The following is a 22,831-nucleotide window of genomic DNA, read 5'->3' as shown; positions in this document are numbered from 1 at the left end:
TTTTCCTTGTTTAATTTTTTAAAATAAAAAATGAAGTTAGAGAAGGACCTGGGGGTGGGGGGAGTAGGAGTAGGGCCCAAGTATGGGGCAGGATGAGAGGAGGGAGAGAGAAAAGGGCCGCAGCTGGGTTTAGGAACGCATGGAGTCCTCAACTCCAGGTCCCACTGATGGTGAAGAAAGGCCCCTGAGGCTATGGCTTAAGCCTGTTAAATCCATTCAGAAGGCCCAAGCCACATGGTGGCTGTCCTCAAAAGCCATCCACACATGCTGTTGGAGAACATGGTGGCCGTATTCACGTGCTGACCTGCCGCATAGTTAGACCTCAGCCAAGAATCGTAGGCCCGGCTCTCCCCCTCGTTGGTGCTTTTCTCCCTTCTCCCTCCTGTCATCCTGCACCATCACTCCTGCCTTTCTCATTTCCTTTCTTGCATGCCAACTAAAAACAAAAAACAAAAAGTCACGTGATTTCTTTGTCCTACTTTTATCTCTTCTGGTCTGTCTTGTCTCTCTCTTGTCTGTCTGTCCCCTCCATGTTTCACTCTCTACAGAACCTCCACCAGCTAAAACAGATTCAAACCTTGAAGCAGATGAACGAACAACTGCAGGCTGAGAACAGGGCCCTGACCCGAGTTGTGGCCAGGCTCTCGGAGTCCGTCGAGTCCTCGGAAACCCAGGAGCTCTAGTTCTTGCCCCTCTTCTCCACCTCACTTCCCTCCTCCACCACTCCAGGCATGTTCACTCTTCTTGTTGGACCCAGAAGCCCTGTGCTCGTGCCCCTCCATCGGAGCCACCATATTGTGGGTGCCTCTAAGTGTCGGTCATCTGCAGATGGAAAGAGCCAGGACTGAGACCACAGAGTGAGACATAACAGCCTAGGTCAAGGGGAGGCCATGGAGGAACCCTTACCTGGGCCGGTGGTCTATTTGGTAAGATCACCACATCACCTTCTCCTCCCCTGGAGACTGAATGTGGATTTGCTCACTCGGCTACACATAGGAGTACACAGACGTGCACACATACCCACGGATGTGCAGACTTGGTGGGGTCATTGCCGAACTGAGATTGAGCTTCTCGGTCAGCCACAACCCAAGTACATCATGGTCGCTGGAGCAAAGGGGGCTGGTCCCGGATCCCAGATTCTTGTTGGGCCTGGGGTAACCAAAGGCAGGGCCTCTGAACCCTGGCTGGGAGCTTTTAATGTATGTAGTGCCTGGTGGGCCCATTCCCCGCTCCCTGCCCCACCCCAATCCCCAGAACGTACCAGACAGAACGAGGTCTTCCACATCTGACAACATGCTGCATGGGGACGACTAGCACTAAAGGCTAGAGCTTCACCACCAGCAACGACACTATCCAACCCACCATTTGAGTAGAATTGCCTGTTCTTTGCCTCCCTTCTACAATAATCTTTGCTTTCTTCCCCCTCCTTGGGAGGCATCGTTCTCATCCCTGTCACAAATCTCTGGGTCCTAAGGATGTGCCCCTTTGCCCCCACCCCTAGCCAGTGTGTGGGCTGTGAGGCAGAACACAGCCTGGATAAATGAGACCCGCACACAGCCAGACCTTCCCTAATGGGGGTAGGTTTGCAAAGGAGATGATAGTCGTTGGAGCAGAGAGGAGGGATTTATTCTCAGCTGGGAACCAAAAACTGTGTTTGCTAACCTGGAGCCTTTCCTTGGATATAGGCTTGAAAGACAAGCTCACAGATAACTTGTTTTCCCACCCCGCGGTGGTGTGATGGGGTCACTGCTGCTGAGCATTTTCACTCTTTGAAATGAGTTTTTAATTTTCAGCAACAATCTAATTAGTCCTGACCAGTGCCTGTTCTTTCCTCTGCCTATTTGCTTGTGCCTTCAGGGTCAGTAGCTGGCAGCTAATACCCACTAGATCTCAAGCACCCAAATTACCTTAAGGGCTGAGCTAATATCCTGCTGTAGATGCTATCACGCACAGAAAGAAAACTGAAAGGGAAGTAATACCACGGCCTGGCACCAAGCCGCTTAATTACCCTACTTACTGAGTACAATGACCGGTCCTAGCTCCATGCTTTAAAGTAAGCCTCAGGATTACCGAAAAATTCGACAGGGGTGAACTAGGGACCCACAGAAGATGTCCCAGTAATTTTTAGTTTCCCTCTTTGTGCAACATAGTATAGAATATGGAGCAAAACTAGATCTTGTGCTTTCAGTGGTTAATAACTAAGGTAACAGTTATCATTTATTAAGGCCTGTGCACAGTACCTTCTATGCTTTTTCTCACTTATTCCCCAGAACAGTCATTTTAACATGTGGGGGAGAAGCAAGTTAGATCAAGTAACCTGTCCAAGGTCACTCAAAGAGTAAGTGGTAGAACCAAAATTCATACCCAATATGTCCCGTTCCAGACCCAAGCACTCAACCACTGTGATTTTAGCTGCGTCGTGTTTGGCACAGAGTTTTAGCCATTTGTTAAGCATATGGCCTAAACAGTGCAAGAAGAATCTGTTGAACAACCATAGTGTGCCCCACCTTTGCAGCTGAGGGATGGGGGACAGCATTCTGCTTTCTCTGCACTCTCGACTTCTTCCACAGCCATTACCACCCAGAGATTTTGCCACTGTAAAGAAACCATTGCATAGTACATGTAACAGATCAGCAAACTGTGGCCCATCAGTCTGGCCCATGAGCCATACAAATAGTTGGGGGGGGGAGGGGGTTGGAAATCATAAGACAAAGACTCTTTCATGACACATGAAAATAATGGAATCAAATTTTGATGTCCAAAAATAAAGTTTTATTGGAACTGAGCCATGCTCATTTGTTTACATATTATCATTATGTTTATAAGTACTTTGGGGCCACAAGAGCAGAGTTAAGTAGTTGGAGTGGAGTCCATATGGCTTGATATCAATTGTCTGGCCCTTTACAGAAAACACTTGCCGACACCCACCAGAAGGAATGACAGGATAACGAAGCCAAACTGAGAGTATGGCCAAGAAAGTTTGCCCTGCCTTTTTGGGTGTTTTGGGGTTTGCTTTGTTTTTTAATAATCCCCTAGAATAGTCATCTTATCTCAACCTGTCGTGTACGCCATTTCCAAAAGAATGTAAGCGTGGGACGCCCTCCCCACTTCCCAAGTAGTCAGACGCAAAGCAGCCTGGGTAAGGCTCATACTGAGCTCCCATCACCCTGCAGCTAGCCTTGTCCTTCCCAGGACTCCGCAGCTTTAAGACCCTCCTATCCTCTCCCTCTTCAACACACTCCTCATCAAAGGCTGGACAAAGTCATGTTTGGGAAAACATGCACTTAAATTTTATTTGCCCAAGACACCTTAACATCAAACCGGTGAACTGGAAATTTAGAAGTTAAGAAAGCTGACCTCCAGGGGGCTGAAATGATAAAGCTCCGTTAACCCTCATACTTCTCTAGTGCTTCCACATGTGTTCTTATTTAATCATTCTTTAACTCCAAGTGAGTATCAGATAACACTGTTCATTTCCTCCTCTCCCTTTTGAGAGTCAAGTTTATGAGACTGTTTTCCCCCTTGATTTCTACATTCCACGTCTTGTACTTTTTGACACTCCCTTAAGATGTCAGTTGTAGCGTATTGCAGCTGGGAAATTACCTTGTCCAATTTTTTTTTTTGTTTTTTGTTTTTGGGGTTTTTTTTGAAGAATTGAGTTCTTAATGTGGAAATAAATCACCAAGGCTCAACGAGTTGTTTGTACATTTAAAAAGCAGGGAGGGGTTAGCTCAGTTCTGATTTGGGGAGCTGCCGGCAGAGGAATGAAATCCAACGACACAGCTCCTTCCCTGCCTATGGAATGCTATTGTGGAAATAGGACTTTCAGAGTCTCACTGATACCCAGGCTGGCTGTGGGATCCAGGATGGAGCATTGGAGAGCAGATGGGAAGCTGAAGCACTGTGGGGCCAACCTGGCTGACTTTTTCTAAAAATCTTCTTGGACCGAGCTTTCTGAGCATTCACTTCTGGTAGTCAAGGCCACAGAGATGGAGGCATGGAAGAGTGCGGCCAGAACAGCTTTGATTAGGCTGGAGGTAGGGGAGGCAGAGGCAAAGGACCAAAACTTTATTTTGATACTATCTGGATTAAAATCTTTTTAGTAAAATTTGCAGATCACCTACCTGCCATCCCACATTCATGGGAGGACTCCCCGCGGTCCTGAGAATCCCAAGGACCACAGAGCACGTCATGCCCGTCAGCACACCTCCCCGTCCAGTTCTCCTGGGGCCCTCAGAGGGGCCCGACTTGATGAGCTACTGGGGCAGAGACGATGATTCTTCTTTAGACACAGAACTGGAAGCCCAGACAAACTGAGTAATTTGTTTGAAGTAATAGAGACCGTTCATGACAGCGACGGTGCTGGAATGCTGGACTTCTGGTGTTCTGGTGTTCTGTTTCCTGCCCCCACATGACCTCTGTAATGAAAGAATAATCTTCAGAGTCAGGCACACATGGGCTCAATATCAGCTTTGCCATTTAAGAGCTGGGTGCTCTGGACTGGTTAGGACATTCTTCGTTTCCTCATTTGTAGACGTAAGGATAGCACCTGTGTCACAGACTCGTGCGGCGCTAATGAGACCATGGGTGGGAGACCTTCCCATTACGGATGTTCACTGCTATTTTCGTTCCCTTAATACAAATCCTTTATGTCTCTGTGATACATATATTTGTGCATACACATAGTATTCAAGTCTACATCCTCCATAAGAGACTGAGGAAACAAAAATTCTGTTTCTTAATGTACAGTTAGAGCCCCTAAGTGGTTAACAGCAGTGCCGGAGCTAGAATTAAACAGGCCTCATGACCTCCGAGCCGAGGCCATCCTTGCCTGGTGACCTCACCTCCTGCTGGAGTCCTGTAGGTTTGCTGACTAAAAACATCAAAGCACGTTTGCCTTGATGGGACGTAGATGTAGATTTCTGTAGCTTTCATAGTGAAGAGGTGCTTCCCCTCTAACCTAAGTCTCCTTAAACTGCCAGCAGGGCCCACACAGGAACTGCCCCCTCAGCAACGTCCCATTGTAGGGCTTTAGATGCTCAGCACACCTGCCAGCCTGCCTGGTCCCATATGAAGACTTGGCTCTCCAGACTAGGGGACTAGGGCCTGGGGTGCTGTTTCCTTTGTTGGCCTGTTGAACATGTGTCATGTTCCAAGGTGGCAGAACTGATAGAATTGAAATCTCTATTCCCCCACCCCCCAAAGCACCTATTTCCTGGATTTGTAACACTATCCCCTAAAACTGCTGCTGAGGACCCTTGGTATCCTGTGGGAGCTCCCCACAGGGAGCCCCGGGTGGGAATTAAATACATACCTATTGCTCCCTGTGCGTCATAGCTGTGCAGTGACTGGATCTGCACACTCCCTGGGTTTTAGTGGTTGAAAGTGGATACGTGTAGTATGACGGGCAGGAATTTGGATGGATTTTGTCACAGAAGACATGAGGAGGACCTTAAATCTCGTGGGTGTGACAGAAAGCTGAGTTGTGCCTCTCCCCCGTGCATTCCTATTTTTGATGGGGTGTGAAACAGTGTCTGCCCTTAACTCTTTTAGTTGACCCAGGACTCCTTTCTCAGTTTCTCCTCTGTGTCCTCACCAGCTCCCTTTGGCACTCTCCTTAATATCTCCAGGCTAGAAGTGAGTTCAAGCGCCAGAACCATTGTGAACAGTTACCAATTCAGGAGAATGAAAGGACACATGGTGTGGAACGTGAAATAAGACGCTATTGCTGAATAAGCTAGTTCAAAAGATGGAGGGGCGTGGTCTCCCTAATGTCCATCTCCCTGTGCACATCACCAACTCAACAACATGAAGAGTCGGGGCACTTCCATCCCTGGGAGAAAGGGTGGTGTCAGTACCCTGCATATGCCGCCTCCGAACACCCTGCTCGCTGGGCTGGCCTGGCCTGGGCAGGGAGGGTACGGCGGTGATGATTCCAAGCTCTAACACACCTTTCCCTCTGTCACCCTGCAGGTGTTAACAGAACTGAAATCCGACAACCAGAGGCTGAAAGATGAAAATGGTGCCCTCATCAGAGTCATCAGCAAACTATCCAAATAGACTAGGCTCCCAGTTTGGGAGGGAAGGGGCAGCATTTGCTGTTCCCACCCCTCTTTTCCAGCCATTGCCTTCCAACCAAAAGAAGTGAATGTTTTGGTGGAAGGACTTCTTTCTGACCCTCCTCCAGTCACCTCCCCTGCACCGTACATGTCCTCCGCACTCCGAATGCCCTGTCCCTCCCGTGCCCCCCACCCCCTGAGTTTATGACAGTTTCAATTGAAGCATGATTGTGATCATTTGAGCCGTTCAAGCCATCTGGAGAAGGCCTTGGGGAGTCCACCAGGCTCAGCTGTGGATCCCAACTCCCTGCTGCGCAGCTGCTCGTCCACACTGGATTTGATCCAAACGTGTAAGGCTCTACCCAAACCAGTACCCCACAGCCTTTTACATGGACCCAGTGTCCTCTGATATAGGTGAGTCTTATGGTGGCCATTCCAGGATCCTGTCTGGGATGCCAAGGGAAACAGGATGTTGGCATAATCATCGGACAGCCTCTGGAGCTATGTTTCCATTAGATTCCAAGTGACAGTGACTCTGCATTGAAGGTCTCTGCTAGTCTGCACCTCTCAGGAACTGACTTTTCTCTTACTCCTTGCTGGTGGTACTGTTACTTTTTCTATCAACAACCCAGTAACATGCCTGATTGTATGTAATCCTTAATTCTTAATTCTTTTTCTTTCCTCATGCCTGGCCCCCTTCCCCAGGGTTCAGATGACCCTGGCTTCCTTGTTCCTTTCCTTTCCATCCTTCTGTTTTCCGTTCTGTCTCCCCTCCACCACCTTACCACATTGTGTAAGAGCTAGAACAGAGCATCTGACCTCACTTGTCTTTGGCCATTATGGAAAATCATTTCTCCTGGGGCGCTCTGGAGACCAGAAGAATTGCCTCGGCGGCACCACCGGCCCTGTTGCAGAAGAGCCAGACCGTGGCCTGAGTGTCAGCCCACTGCTCTCATCTCCCACTTGTCTTCCCTACACAGTGATTGTCCTTATTAGAAAATCTGGGCTCTGAACATGCCATTCTGCCTCACCTCCTTTTGACCTTGTTTTCCTCTCTCCACTCTGGCACCTGCTCCAAATGAGAAAGAAAGTCCTTGCAAGGAGGCATGAGAGCTAGGATGGGTGGGAGGTGGACCGGGAAGTGGAAGCACACATACCTGGTGTGAGTAGAGTATCTGGGGACATCTGCAACCTTGTGACAAAGAGGACAGAAGATAGATCGTGCTGTGGTAAGGTGGTGAATGTGATGATTTCCAGTGGCTAGATGTAGGGGAGAGACTGTTTTCTAGAAGCCAACAGGAGAAATGACCTCTTAATAGAGGCATAAAGTGATGGGATACTTCCAACCCACTGACGCGAGTCACAGAATCTTAGAGTGGCAAAGGTCATTGGTCATTTGGTTGAGCTTTCCATTGTCGTGTTACAGGGACCCCCGCTGGGACCCCACCGCCCCAGCTCTGGCCCGCAGTCAGGTAACTGTGCATTTGTCCCTCGACAGGTGGGCAACTCTGATAACCAGAAAGCTTTTCCTAAGATGAGTCGAGGTCTGCCGTGGGGTCTCCACACGGTCCAGTGCTGCCCTTCAGGGTGACAGCCCCTCGTGTCGTTGGTCATCTCCCCTTAACCTTACTTCCAACTGGCGTTTTCCCGGTCCTTGAAGGCATCCCTCACACGGCATACTTTTCCTGCCTGTCACATCTCGTCTGTCTTCCTAATGTATTTGGCCTTCACAGGCATTTTCTCCCATGGTTGGTTTGAGTGTGCAGGTCATGTAAATCCTCCTCATTTTAGAGTGGCCCATGGAATCCAGTGCTTAGGGTGGTCCATTCTTTTAACATATACCACCTCTGCCCATTTTTAATTTCTTTCCCAAAAACGACAGTGTAGTTCTTCATGCCCCTCTGAAATGTTACATGCTCTTTAAACCAGAGGTCCTAATTCCAGAATAGAAAATATGTCTCCTCTGGCAAGACCCCATTTTTAGAATATACAGAATTCTCTCTTCCGTTTCCAACCATTTTCCAAGAGAAGCCACTACTGATTAGGATTTTGTATGACCTTGGGAGCACTGTCAGCTCAGTTCTCAGGGAATGCTAAATTAGAGTAAAATGTTTCCTCACTTCCACTATAAACATCTTCTTCATTCTAGGGAGAGGGGAAATCAACAGAAGGTGTTGACTAATTGATTCTCCTGGCACATCCTGGATATTGGGCAAGGCATGGGGGTGGTTCCTGCCTCTTTCTCAGGAAAGGAAAGCTGAATTATTAGGAAAATATCTTGACCCTCTTACATTAGATAGACCAGGTAAAGGGGTTGCAGAGCGTTCCCTCATCTGTTTGTGCCTTTCAAAAGCGTGGGACAGAATCTAAAAACTCTTAGGTGGCTGTTAGGCCCTGCTGCTTCACACAGCCCTTTCACATTAAAGATGCCTTTTCTAGCCAGAAAAGTTTTCCTTGTGATGAAAAATTTGCAAGCTCTTCAATCTCAGGAATATTGGATTCTATGGCCAAAAAACCATGAAAGTGTAAACCATCCCAGGTAATTTTAGGCACTCTCTCTTATGCAATTAATTTTATTGGACAGATAGACTTTGAATTCTGGTCCCTTCCCAGAGAATGAAATAGCCTTTCCTCACAGTTGGGTCGACTGGAGCCCAGGAGTGATGTCTAGAGACCTAACGGCCAGCCGCGTGCTCTTGGCGCCCACAGCAGCAGGCCTCCCTCCACTTGCGCTTTTGGTCTCTGCAGTGGCCACAGACCTCCTGTCCTCAACCTACTGGTCTGGATACCCAAGAGCACCCCAGATAGCTCAGGCTGCGTGAATACTGCCGGTCTGGCCAACAATTTGGGGCTCAGCTGTGCTGGGTCACTTTCAGACTCTTTACATGAAATACCAGGATGGGGATGAGAAGGTTCTTGGTACGACTTTATAGCCTCTGGTCTCATTAATTTGATATTTCTCAAAACCAAGCCACACCTTCGGGAGTAATGACTCGGCCATTCCAGAGATTCTCTGGCTGAAGTTTCACTGCTCCGCCTGTTTGGCCTTCAAGGGCTGCTTACTCTTTTCCAGATAGCTCTTGGGCATGATGGCCCCTGCCCCAGCCCCAGTCACCAGTGCAACAGGGTCATGCAAATCTTGGGGTGTTGCCTGTAAAGAATCTGGAGAACAGACATGCCCTGGGCTTGTGCAGTGCACTGCGTTCTCTCTCGGGCAGTCTTGCGTGACATCTCCTGGAACCCACCTGGCTCTTCCTATCCAGCAGCAGGGTGTGTTCACTTCTTTCTGCGCCTTCCTGTCTCCCACTCCGTGTTTGAGACCAAGATACATTTATTGCTCTCTGAGGCCTTTGATGAAGGAGGCTTCAGATCTCTGGTTTGGATCATTTCACGGGCTTCTCCTGCCCAAAACAAAACGTGCTTATTCGGCAGTTGTGCTCAGAAATGAGAAGGCTGAAACCCCATGTGTTAGCCTGTGAATCCCACAAAATCGTGCGTGAACTATCAGGGGCTTTTAACTGAGCCACAGATGAGAGGAGAAGAAATTCTCAAAGCCACACATTTGGTTTGGTCTCTGGCTTTCTGGCCCCAGTGCAGCCTCCCGTAGCCAGACAGACAGACCGCCTCCTCTCGGACAAAGGCCAGCATTTCTATCCCGACCACGGTGGCAGTCCTTCTGCAGGGGAGAAGCATAGAGAGGAGAGATGAGCTGTTGAAAACATTGCTGGTTCCTCGGCTTCCAGGCTGCTCAGCCCCACAAAAGGGAAAGCCTGAAGGATTCAGCAGCTGAGCCACGAGGAAGGGGGCAATTCCTGGTACCACCCCACTGGGTGAGCCATTGGTTCCACTGAGCTCAACAGGTGACACTAGATGGGCCCTGGCTGCGGTCCGCCCCTCCTGGCCGTTCCCAGGGCTGCTGTTTGTGCCAGCACCGCACCTAACTCTAGACACAGTCAGCAGCCCCAAGTCTCGGCCCGATTCTAACTGCAGAGCTTGCACCCCACACTGATTTTTAAGGCAGGTTTCAGCCCATCAAAGGAAGTGAGTCCCCTCACCCAATAAGCAAGGCAGCTTTGAGGGCAAAAGAAGGCAACAGGAAGGGATAAGCCCCTAGGAGTCAGAAGAGCTGCATTCTAGGGCCAACTCTTATTAGCCATGTGACCTTGGGAAAGTCACCTTCACTCTCTGCAGAATGCAGTTTTGGACTAGATTGTCCTTAAGATCCCTTCTAGGCTTACAATTCAGTGATGTATTTGTTCCTGGGAAGATCAGAACATTTCTTAAACTCAGAATTTTTGCTCTTTCTAATGGCAAAAAGTCTTGTTTTCTTCTGGATTCGTACTGTTTAACATCAGCACGTCAAGGTTGACTTCTCATCCTTGTTAGAAAGTGAATTTAATATTGAGGGTAATGGAATGGTGTTGCAATTGCTTTCCCTCCTAATGGCTTGGTAAGAATATTAAAACCTGCAGAGGTGGAAATTGGAGCTCATGGGGAAATGGATAGAAGCAATTTGTTGCAGGCAGCCTTTGGACAAGTTGTTTTAATAGGAAATAGAGCTACCTGCTTCATAGATTTCGTCAGCCTTCTCGAATGTGGTCTTCATGGCTCTTAACATCCAAAGGGCAGACATGGCCCCTCTGTAAGCACCAGCTTACACCTAGTCTCAAATTCTGCCCTACAGCAGCAAGAGAGTTTTCCTCAATAAAACCCTCAACCTTTAGTTCTGGGGAGCCCCTCTGGGTTCTGGACTATCCAAAGTAGGAGGTTCCAGTGCTGTTCAGGGTGATCCTTTAAGCAGGTCTGCAGAGGAGACCGCTGGTGCAGGAAGAGCTCAGAGACCCGAAGTCCACACAGCGCTGTGGCTTAGAACAGCGCTCGGCTCCGAAGAGCCTCCTGCAGGACTGGGTGTGAGTGGAGTGAAAGGCCAGAGACCCTGAAAGTGAAGGTGGCCGGTGAGCTGTGGTGGGAAGGTGGGAAGGAGGCAGAACGAAGAGCGGGGGGCCGGGGGTGGGGGGGTGGTGTTACTGAGCAGCAGAGCCGCATGCAGGGAAATGAGTTGAGTGCTGGTCCCTGGTACCCTGGTCCCTTGGCCTCCTGCAGAGCAGAGATGTTAATCAGCTTCTCTAATGGGTAACGACATTGCTCGGGCGCAGTAGACCCTATCAAGGACAGCTATTGATCGCTTGTGTTCTGATTAGATTGGAAAACAGATCAACGTCATTGCAGCCCAGGAACTGTTACTGTCACAGCTACTAGGGAGGAGGTGGTCTCTGGGGGCTGATAAAAACCAGCTCGAGAATCTTGACTAGCCTGCTAGCCACTGCAGAGTAAGAGACGCATTCACTTCTCCTTTGAGATTTGTGGTCGAGGGTCAAATTGAGCATAGGTGTAGCTTGCAACCCAGTGGCCCAGAAGAGCATAGGAAGTGGGTTTGTTCACAGACAGACACCACGGGTGAGTGATGAATTGACGAGTGATCTGATCTTACCTCAAGAGGTGTAATGACTGGGAGGTCGCCCTTGCGTCTAACCTGCATGCGCACACATGCGCACACATGCACATTTGCTGGCCTGGTGTGTGCTTGAACCAGTGTTCTCCAAGTCTGTTATTCTGTTATTCATATCCTTTGCTCTTCCCCTGCCCTTCCGGTCCCCCAGAGGCCTCCTCTCTGAGCCATTCTCCAGTCCCATCTGCTTATCATTTCAGACTGTGAATCTGCCAGAGTAATACTTTCTGTTATTTCTCCTCCAAATTTCCCCTTCATCCTTCTAATAAACTCCTTGGGTGTCCCCTTCAGGTGACACGAGGATGCTCTCGTGTCCCTACAAGCAGAGAAACTTACCGTTCACCCTTCCTGTCCCATCTCCCTCCATTCTTTGTTCTCTGCTAGTCTCACTTGGAGCTAGTGGTACTTAGGAGGTTTTCCACACATCAGCCATGGTTCCTGTTCCACTTCCGTTCTCCAGCAACAGCCACCACCACCCGTCTTCTAGTCTCAAAGGTCCCTGGCCATGCTAACAGCCTCTCAGAGAGGAGGTTTGAATGGTGGGCCCGTCTGACTTGTCCGTGGCCTGGCCAGGGAGACCAGGGGTAGCTGTGTGTAGCTTACTCAGTCTTTGTTCTGACAGCTTTGACTATTTCCAGCTAGGGACAGAGTGTTTTCCCAGAAAAAAACTTTAGCCCAGTGCTCCCTTGCAGGAGAGGATGCAGGAGAGGCACACTGGCTACAGGGAGCCTCTGAGAGCCTCCAGTGTTCCCACAAAACCAGATTTGAGGATGAGGGGCAGATCCTGAACAGGGACATGTGAAGTCAACACTCACTAGACTCTCACCTTAACATATCTGACCTTGTCTTTCCTCCCTCCCACACCACTGAAGCCTGGGACAGATTCCAGCTTGTGCTCTAGTGAAGAAGGCCAGATAACAAGAGGCTAGAGGAAGGAGGACGTAGGGGCTCAGGCACAGAACACCAGGAGGCGGGCTGCAGGGCTGGGAGAGGGTTCTGGGAGGTTGCAGCAATCCAGAATAATGCCACTTCTGGCTTGAGTCCCTTGAGCCTTTGAAAGACTGGGCCTGCCACCTCGATGGCCCCCAGGAAGGGCCATCACTTCCCTGAGAAGGAACGGAATGTGTTTCATCCTTGCTCCCCCGCTCCTAGAGAAGATACAGCCTGTTCTCACGGGACTCATGCAGACTCCGGCGTTGGTGGTTTCCCTCCCTCTGTTCTTCCTCTGCCCTTGACCGTGATCAGTTAGGGGTGAGAAGAGCTTAGAAGAACCACCCTGGGGTCTTCATGCCTCTCCCATCTTAGGGGTTGAATTTTGTCTTTTCTCCACTCAGTTCAGTCTTCACTCCCGAACTTACTTCCACCACAGTTAAAGCACCAGATGTAAGTTTTTCAGCTGACTTGTATGGATTAACTTCAGTCCATTGTAAATACACCTGGGGTGGGATAAGGGCATTTAGGGAGGGGGAGCCAGATTAGCTTTGTGAATTGAATGTATTTTTATGCAATTTTGAGTGGCCTTTCAACCCTGAGATGATTTTGTTTTACTGGTTGTTATTATGTAGTATTATTAAGTATTCTGTGTTTGAAAGTTTGGGAATAATAATATTCACATCAATATGATGCCTGTAAACACGACCATATTTATAAATGAGTAAATAAAACCGTGTTTTAACTTTATGACTGTGTCTCCACAGTTTAGGAATTGGGGTTTATAGGCTCTCCCATCTGGGGCAGCCCATTCCAGTTTTACCGGGGTGGGGGGTGCTCACCCTCCTGCCTCTGTCCCAGGAACAGCCAGGAGTGAATCAGTCACTGACAGCGGGATCTCCGGAGTCAGACCAAGGAAAAGCTGAGATTGGACGTTCAAAAGAACCATCCAAAGAAATCAAGATTCCCAGTGTTGAGTGACTCGGAATACCATGATTTCTTTGCAGGGAGCAAGGCTCCGTGACTGAGGGGTGGAGCCGGTCTGGATGGACACTGACGCGCTCGGGCACCCAGGCAGAAGAGGGCTGGAGAGGCGGCAGCTTTCTTGGGCTCCTGGAGGTCGCCCGGCGTTCCCCCTCAGCCCTCTGCTGTAGCCATAGTGGTCTTCGCTAGGCCACTGTGTGACACAGGAGAGCCAACACCACGCAGCAGCTTCCAGCTACCAAGCTGCGGGGTTACTGGAGGTTAAATCCGAACTCCCAGCCAAGCAGTTGTGTACAGGGGGGCGGCTGCTCAGGCCCGCCGGCCGGGGGTGCAGGTGGGTGGCCAGGTCTGACCTCGCTCAGCCAAGGTTGGGGTCTGCTTTCTCCATCCAGCAAACCCTCCCTCCGGCTTGGCTCAGCCCGGTGTTTGCTGCCAAGCGGAAATCCCTGGTCACTGACTTGGCGCAAGCACCGGGAGGAAAGATTCTTTTCCCTTGCTGTCACCCAGCTGCTCGTAGCCCAAGCAGCAACAGAACAAACATGATGTCATGGTTGAAGAGTTCAGACCTGTCCCGGGGCCCGAAACAGAGGCAAAGCAGCATGTGTGATGTGGGGGCCTTCTAAACCCGAAAATGTCCTGTCTGTTCTCCCCCGCTTGAGCTGGTGAGGTGTTTGTTCCCAGTCCCAGTATCCCCTGGCCAGCCCTCTGCAAAGGAGAAGAGCCCACGGCGGCGGAGAGCTCGCGCGCTCAGCCAGGAGACCCACCACCGGCAAGTCCCCAGCCCCGAGGCCGCCCTGCTCAGGAGCTAAAGCAGCAAGCCCAGATCCGCCTCCTGTGTCCGCACCCGACAGGCAAGCACAAGTTTGGGCCCAGCGGCCCCGCTCCCACCCGGCTGCCCGTAGAGACAGCTGGAATCTCAGCCTGGGTGAAGCTCTCGAAATGGCAGAGATCTGGCCCATCCTCCAGGCGAGGAGACAGGTCCACAGGAGGGAACTGAGGAAGGGGCCTCACCCCTGGCCAGGGTTGTGGACCTGCGTGAAACCTCGGAACGTAAGAGACTCCATTCTGGGACTGATGCTTCATCGAGCTTTCAAGAGCACGGACTGAACTACTTAACTAGGCAGAGGCACAGGCCTGAACACGGGCCTGCTGCCTCCACATTCTTGAAAACAGTTGGACACTCCGCAAAAGGTTTTCCTAGCACCGACCGTACTCGGAAAACCAACTGTACAATGTGACTGTATCTTCCAATCAAAATTTTTAGAAAACAACTTGTGTGCATTTCTTAATACTTCCACAGTCTGCTGATAAAAATCTCAGGCTTTTACCCTTGAAGGGACACAACTGCTTTGCTGCCTGAAGCTGGGTCCCCAGAATTGCAATTCTAAGACCCCACATAAATGCCTTTGTTTTATTTCATTTCGCCCTCTTTTCCCTCTCAATAGGGGCGGTTGCTGCCCTACTTTCTCTTTTCCTAAAATTCTGAAGCTTCTTCCTTGTCCCCTAACATCTTTGCCTCAGAAGTCAAAGACATTTGAAGTTCTTTACAATGGGGCAATCGAGGACTTCATAGACATTCTCACTTTTCAAACTTCCATTTCCCAGGCCCAGGTTCCGGGTCTTAGCGCCCGGAAGGTCTGCTCCCCCAAGCCGGCCCCAAGGGAAAGGAATGGAGGATCCCCCAGCCTCCCAGGCCCCATCCCCCAGCACCACTGCCCTGACCCTGTCATGGGGATGTGTGCGCCCCACCGCCCATCACAGACTGCATCCCCAAGAAGAGAATGGGCCTCAGGCCCCTTGCACTGCTTCCCTGAAGGAAGAGGCTGGCCTCGAGGCCAGATTCTCCAAACCGGCTCCCCACCCGCACCCGCCATGCAGACCCTCAGGAGGCAGCTCCTGCCAGGCCCCTCCCCGCAGCCCAGCAAACAGGAGAGACACCCCCCCACCCCCGGGTTTCTTTCAGCTCATTTCTTTAATAAGGAGACGCAGCTCATTACAAAATAACATTTGACAAGAGATCAGACAAGAACAACAGAGTCCACATAAGGGGGGTGTGGAGAGCATTGCCAAGCAGAGGAGGTGGGGGGCGAGGGGTCGGGGCGAGGGCTACACATGTGTCCTTCTTATGAAGACAAAGGCAGGGTTCCTGGCAGGGCCGATGCATTCCAGCGGTGACCTGAGGCAGGCTAGGGTCTGCCCCGCCGGTTTTGAAGTTTTCAGATCCCTGGGATTTCAGAAGCAGCAAATCAAGTCCTTAGAGGGGGAGGAGTCAGGGCAGAACAGTCAAGCTTCTTTGAAGAGGGTCCTCCCTGAGTCCTGATGGCTGAGGAGGGCTTGGTGGAGAGACCCCCGACCCCATGCACCGGCTCCGCCATTCCACCAGGCCGGACCCACTCAGCTCTTGCCGGCGTTGCTATCTGCCAGGGGTGGAGAGAGCGGGGTGGGGGGGGTGCGGGGGGAAGGGAGGGTCCCAGAGCACTCGCGGGAGGCTGAGCTGTCTTCCCTCCTCCAAGCTCGGGATCCCAGCCCACCCGGAGACGGTCCCCAGCACCAAGATCCCTGGGACTTCTGTGTGCTCACGAGCCATGGTTTGTGAAGGGCAGAGCCCACCTCACCGCCGTCGGCCTTGTTCTCCTCAGGTTTTGTCTCTCTCCTCCCTCATGCTTACTGGTTGCCATGCCACAGGCCTCCTGGCATCATCCACATGAGTCGTCTGCCTTCGTCGGTGCCCTTGGGGCCAGGACCTGCAGGCTGGGAGCTACGTGCCCGTCCCGGTACAACACAGTGACGTGGGACCTGCAGAGCCCCCAGAACCCCCACCCCAATTCTCTACCACAGGATGCTCCTGGCTGGGGCTGCCCTGGAGGGCTGACGGCAGGGTCTGCAGGCCACAGGCCACCCGCTCTTGGGCGCTGTCAGCCTGCAGGAGGGAGCATGGTGGGAGGAGGCCACCCGTGGCGTTCTCCAGTGTTCCCCCAGAGGCCCTCCCCCATTGCCACCCACAGCCCCTGAGCCCACGGTTACAGAAGCAGGCCTGGTTCTGTTGAGCCCGGATGGTGATGGGAACCTGAGCCGCTGCCTAGCTGCTCCTGAAAATCCTGGTGGCCTCCTCAGTGCCCTTTGACAATGTACCCAACACTATGGCGTCCTCGCCACTGCCCCATCCACGCGCGGGATGGAGATGGAGCTGGACTGTCAAATCCAGGTGAAGGAGCCCGCTCAGGCAGGGCCAGCCGGGACGCCTCCTGGGACTCGGCCAGAACCCCTGGACGCCATCCGTCCTCATGACACGGGGCTGAGAGAGCGGGAGGGGTGACAACAGATGAGCCCTTCACAAGTGTTCTGTGGGGAGCCAGTCAGAGGGACACGGGGGGCTCCTGGGAGGAACCAAGGGCAGTCTTTATAAAGGCCCCCTTTATGGCTTTTCGGTTAATTCATACAGTGGGAGGAAGGGGCACACCGCGCGCACACACACGGGACACGGAAGCTACTGGGACAGCAGACACCAGGCTGGACACAGCGCTCGGTACACTGAGGGTCAACTCTGAGACGGATGTGCAGCAGGCGGTGGGGACAGGCCTTCGGGACACCAGGGGTTCCTCCCACGTCCCCGAAGGCAGGGCTGGGGCTGGTGCTGGAAACCGGCGCCCCCAGCCCGCGGCTCCCACTGGGGGATTCCCGATGGGGTGAGACAGGGTGGGGCTCGGGGACAAAGACTGGACATGACATAAAATCGAAGGGGCAGCCTCAACGAGGTGTGTAAAGTGGGATCGAGGTCAGGGGTCAGGGGTCGGGGGCACTCTCAGCAGATGGCCATGCGGCTATTTACAGAAAGTCAGAGACATGCATGTTGAGTAAACAAGACGTATGTGTATAGGTCACTATCTTCTTTTCTATCTAACTAAATGCACATGGAGGGGGTCATGAGGCTCAAATGGCTTCAGAAGGTTCTTGTTTTGTTGTCACTTAAAAAATAAAGTATATTCGTGTGTCTTCAAGTCACAGTGTCCCCTTCTCAATATTGCAGCTCGAAAAGCAGGTTCGGTAAGATCCTCGGTGACCAGTGGTCTCTGGCCCCCTGGGACTGAGGGGAGAGGGGGGGAAGTGGTCATAGAATGGGGTGTCAGATGAAACAGGACGGCCAGTTAAATTTGAATCTCAGATAAACAACAAATCACTCTTTGTATCGTATGTTCCGATATTTGCCCAAGACATACTCAGGCTTTAAAATTATGCATTGTTTATCCCAAATGCAAATCGAACTGGGTATCTTGTATTTTTATTTGCCAAATCTGACAACCATGTCGTGGGGCTCTGGGCCACCAAGGTTAGGCCTTGGGACTCTTCCCTGCCTGCCACCAGCCAGGGCTCTGAGAAACGACCCCCCAACCAGCCTCAGCGGGGAAGGGGGTGGATGGTAAGGACAGAGTGGAGGGTGGGAGGGCAGGTCCCGGCTCAGTCTCTTCCTACCTTGGCGTGGAGGGACAGAGGACAGCCTCTCTCAGTATATAGCTGGGTGAGACCAAGAATTAGCATACATTAGCATACACAGAATCTCTCACTCCCAGCCCCGGGGGAGGTTTCTCAACCTCTCTGCTCACCCACCACCACCCCACTGCAAGGCGGCAGCATTTTCGGGGAGCTGGTTTTACCCACAGGACACTGCTGCAACCTCTCTCTCCTATCTCACTGGAGCCCTGGGCCAGCAACATCAGCCCAAACTGATTCTGCAGAAACCTAGCTAAGTATGGTTTCCTGGGAAGAAAAAAAAAAAATCAGGATCTGAGGCTCTGCTCTAATCCCGGCTGGCCCATCCTCCAGCTGAGGGATCCCTGCAAAGGCACTTCTCATTCATGCCAAGCACCTGCTCACTCCCTGTCTGGGGCCGCCTGAGCGTCCTCTACCCTGCTTCCCCCAGACCTCAGCTTCCGCTTTCCAAAGTCCAAAAATCTGCCCACGGCTCTGGCAGAGTTAGCTTCCCTTCTGGAATGACTATTCAAGGAGAAAGGAGAGGACCAAGCTTTCTGGCCTCACCCCATTTCTGGGTGGGATTGGGTTTGGGTCTTTATGGTCTCAGTTCCTTTGGAAGAAAATCACTCCTATGCTATTTTCCTGTCTGCAACAGACTTTGGGCGTGAAAACGCACAGCTGCAGAGACCTCTAGAACCCCTCACTAGCCAGACCCTAACTCTGTCCTACTTAGGGCCTGCATCCCAGCATCCTAACATCCCCAGAAATAAACCTGCATGGCAGTGAAGGTTCAGAACAATGCTCTGGGCTTCGGGTAACATCATCTCTCAGGTGTGGAAAACTTACAAGCGTAAGTATGTTTACCAGCCTAGTTCATGGACCTGGATAGAGGCCTTCGCTAGGATGGCTCATCTTGGCCAAGTGTCCATCCAACGACCGGCCAGAACCTAGACAGGTGGGAGGGAGGAATTGTTGCCCACACTCAGGTCTCCCCCTGGGTCACACTGGTGCCAACACCCAGTCTCTCAGCAACATGTCCCCACCCCTCAAGGCTGCTCGCTAGAGGGGGGCCCGGAGTAACAAAATCCAGCCCCTGTCTTCTGGCACATCATCCAAACCACCAGAGGTACCCACCATTTCTTCTCCTCCCCATCAGGAGAGTGGCAATTCTCGGGCTCTGAAAGGGCTAAATGAGGTTCATGGGCACAGAAGAATCTCAGGTGGTAGAAAGTACATCAGGAAAGGGCAAAAGAATGGAGGTAAGGAAGACGAGATCGACAGGGAGGTCCTATGAACAAGGATTGTGGGATAGGGCGGGGAGAGAGACCTGAGAAAGCACCAAAATCCCACAGCTCTGGGGATGGGAGAAGAGTCCAGTGACTTCGGATGTCCATACCAGGACATCCTACGCTGCGGTCAGCCAGATTCTGAAGGCACCCTATTTTCCTACAACTCTCTACTATGACCACAACTCTGGTCCCAAGGACCAAAGTTCACAGTCCTTGTAGGAGTCCTACCTTCTCATCATTGAGTACACACCCACACTCACACAGGGTCCAGTAAAATACAATCTCCCATGTACCAAGGGCCACTAGCAAGAAGGAGAGGGTCTCTGAGAGATGAACAAGGCTGAGCCCTGCTTCCCAGTCTGTTTCTGGTGGAGGTGTTCCCTCGTCCCCAACTCTAAACAAAAAAGTTGGCACAGCAGAAACAAAAACCCCATCTTTCTTGTAACGAAAGACACTCTGCACCTTTGTCATGTGGATCCTCAAAGCCTGATTTTCTCTAACACTGTCCATCTGTCTCAGGTACCTAGAGGAAGCTGAGGTGGCCCAGAAGGGGATGACAGGAAGTGCTGCCATTTTTGCCAGGGAAGAGAGAGATCCCCAAGGTTCTGAGGAAGCTGTGAGTATTCTGTGGCGAAGAGTTGGCAAGGGCCTCAGGGCTTCGTGGATGGAAGAGAGAGAGGCTGAAGGCTGAAGGAAGGGAGGCAAGGATGGGAGGAAGGGGCGGAAGGAAGTGGCGCTGGCCTCAGGCTGTGTGGGGCCTAACTCTCTTGCCCAGGCTGAATGTTTGGAAAGAGGCTCAGTGCAAACTTGACTAACATATATATGGCTTTTTAATCAGTGTTGGGGACAAAAGGTGAAGAAGGAATGGGACACAATGGAGCGTGGGGTAGAACCCCCATAGGTGTCCTCTACCTCCCATTTGGAATGGGTATCCTGCTTCTTGGCTTTCATAGAGAGAAGCTTCCCTAAGAAATGGTAGGATGGGGCCTCCCCACAGGTCTCCCTGGGCCACGCCAGCTACCCATAAGCTGTCTGGCATGGAAGGCAGAGCAGTGGGAGCTGGGGGGACTCTCAGCGCTCCCACCCATCTCATCCGGGAAAACTCTGCCATCTGTCCACCATCCCCCGCTTCTTACCTGGACCTCAGGGGAACTAAGAATACTTAAACCTTCCTTTTAAGAGTTCTCTGGCTCTGTACAGATAACACTCTTCAGATAGCATTGCTCCACTTAGATTAAAAGAGAAAACAGAAGCAAAGGCATGATGGGGAATCAACGCAAATCAACCGCATAGCTTATATTCTGGAAAGGGAGAAAGCATCTGTGTTTCCCACTGGAGGGGACTGAAGAAGATCCAGGAGTTTCATTTGGTCTTTCTAGGTAATGGGTCTTGTTTCTTCATAGTTTGATATTAACTGTCAACAACAGTGAGATCCCAGGAGTGATGGTCCCTTGTTAGAGCCTGACCGATCTAGTAATAGTTCATGTCCATGAATGTCCCAGAAACCACACTTGTGGGGAAACCATGCCTGACAGGAGGAAGTCTATGATGGCATCAGGGGTTTGGTCCTAGTTCTGGACAAATCCAGTCTCCACATCTTGCCTCCCACACCCACCCACAAGGAGTATGGGAGTTTCTGGCTTCTGGCCAGGATTCTGAGCCCTCTCCACCAGCTGACAGATCTCCCACTTAGACAGTGGACGTCTCTTCATTTCAGAGTCCCTGAAGAGCCTTCTCTTCCCACACAACTTCACTGTCCATGGCTCATTCCAGGAATGCAGAGAGATGCTCAAACACACACACGCACACGCACACTTGCACACAAACACACACACATATCGTAGGCCACTGTGTTGCCTTTCCTGTCAGGAAACAGGATGTGCTGCCGTTTTGTTGGTCCAGAACGCTCGAAAAACAGGAAGTGCTGTGACTTTCTGCCAGAAGAGGGCCTCACTGAGGGTGAGGCTTCAGAGAAGCTTTGAAGGAGTGAGAGGGAAACGTGACGGGGCATGCAGCAAGGACAGCTCCTGGGACGATGAAGAGTCAGGCTTCTCTTTCACCTGTTAGGGGACTCTCCTCACACAGCCTTCAGAGGGAAGTTGGTCTTTAAAAAGAGATGAAGGAAGGAAAAACAAGGACACAAACACAAACAAATGAGAAAGAAAACCTCTAAGGTCGCATAACTGAGGTATTGATAGCTCTGGATCTTGTCAGTGTCTGTCACGGCGCGGGCTCCCGGCCGCTGCTGCCTACTTGTTCTTCCCCAGAAGCGCGTCCACCTCCTCCTCAGGCTTGAGCGAGTGCCACTGGGCGATGGGCCTCCGGGGGTTGGCCAGCATGTCGGACCAGTGCCGTAGCTCTGTGCCCGTGGCGTTGCTGCCCACGAAGATCTTGCCAATGGCTTCGTTCTTGCCCAGCTTGTCATAGTCCAGCACGGTGACCACCACCTGGACTTTCTGTGGGGAAACAAAGGAGGGAAGGAGTTGGCAGGTGAAAACGAGCGATCGTGTGACCGAACTTCTCCTCTTCCCTCCTCTACTCCAAATGCTCGGCAAGGAGAGCACCTTGCTTCCCTTTCTGGCTCCAAAAAGGCTGGACTTACACACAGGCAGGGGCTGCACCTTCTGGAAACAGCCTTTGTTTCTACCAATAGCTACTTACTGAGCATGTGCCATGCTCTGGCCACTGTTGAGGGCCTGGGGGTGGAGGGGAGTGAGGAAAACGGAAAAGGCAACATCACCTCTAACGAAAGCAGCAGACACGTACTCAGAAACATACAACTCAAAGTGATAAAGTTTAAGCTAGAGAGGTAAGCAGAAGGTACTATGGGAACTCGAGAAGGTGACCGTCCTCCTCCGGTCAGTCAGGAAAGGCTTCACAGAGGCGGTGACACAGAAACTGGGAGGTGAGGGCTGAGGGCTTCTCTAGGCAGAGAGAGAAGAGGATGCCAGGAAGGTAGAGTAGCCTGGGTCAAGGCACAGAAAGACAAGTGAGCACTTGGTGTCTGGGAAACAGGCAAAGTTCAGAGCCACTGAGGCAGAGTGTGAGAAACAACAAGGCAGAAATGGGGTCAGTGGTGGGGGGCTGCGCCCAGCCAAGGAATGGGCATTTTATTCTTCAGGCAACTGGCGGGGAGCAACTGGAGACTTCCGAGAGGAGTGGCATGGACACTTCAAGAAAAGAACCCTGACGCTGAGGTGGGAGACTCACTGGAGGGGGCCTGGGCCTGGCTGGGGAGTCGTGGCAGGGTTGGGGGGGTGGGGTCGTGAATGCCTGAACCAAGGTGGGGCAGTGGGAATGGAAGCAGAGGCCAGAATGGAGAGGTGTTGAGGGGAGAGAATCAAGAGGACTTGGTGGGTCCGTCGGACTGACTGAGGGGACAATCAGTACCTTCCTCTGGCCTGGCCACCCACACCCCCGCAGCCCCTCCACCCCTCCCCCATCTCAGGCTCATCCTTTAGGACCAAACTTGCTCTGAGTTGGTCACCGTGCTCTGCGGTCACACACACTGAAGCCCCATCTCCCTGTGTTTCGGTGGCCTGTTCCTGCGGTCCCCCCCCGACTGTGAGGTCCTCAACAGTGAGGACTGT

At 51.7% G+C, this 22,831-nt stretch overlaps 2 protein-coding genes across 13 annotated transcripts in view; one reads left to right on the top strand and one right to left on the bottom strand.

Moving 5' to 3' along the window:
- The window catches only part of PPP1R12B (protein phosphatase 1 regulatory subunit 12B), a 229,912-nt gene extending 216,665 nt beyond the window's left edge, over positions 1-13,247 (top strand). For 7 of the 11 annotated variants that reach the window (XM_045983431.1, XM_045983428.1, XM_045983427.1 and 4 more), the window contains one exon: positions 549-5,952. In XM_045983431.1, coding sequence (XP_045839387.1) covers positions 549-683 — 135 coding nt within the window. In that variant the 3' untranslated portion in view covers positions 684-5,952. Of the gene's footprint in view, positions 1-548; positions 5,953-5,973 lie in introns of those variants that run through there. The other 4 variants (XM_045983432.1, XM_045983430.1, XM_045983429.1 and 1 more) reach the window with 1 other exon arrangement.
- Positions 13,248-15,435: 2,188 nt separating this feature from the next.
- Positions 15,436-22,831, bottom strand: part of SYT2 (synaptotagmin 2) — a 109,038-nt gene continuing 101,642 nt past the window's right edge. For both annotated transcript variants that reach the window (XM_045983521.1, XM_045983523.1), the window contains exon 9: positions 15,436-21,697. In XM_045983521.1, the coding sequence (XP_045839477.1) occupies positions 21,491-21,697 (207 nt within the window). In that variant the 3' untranslated portion in view covers positions 15,436-21,490. The remainder of the gene's footprint in view (positions 21,698-22,831) is intronic.

The sequence above is a fragment of the Meles meles genome, chromosome 17 (assembly GCF_922984935.1).
Source record: "Meles meles chromosome 17, mMelMel3.1 paternal haplotype, whole genome shotgun sequence".
Lineage (NCBI taxonomy): Eukaryota > Metazoa > Chordata > Mammalia > Carnivora > Mustelidae > Meles > Meles meles.
This window is presented reverse-complemented; position numbering and strand designations above follow the sequence as displayed.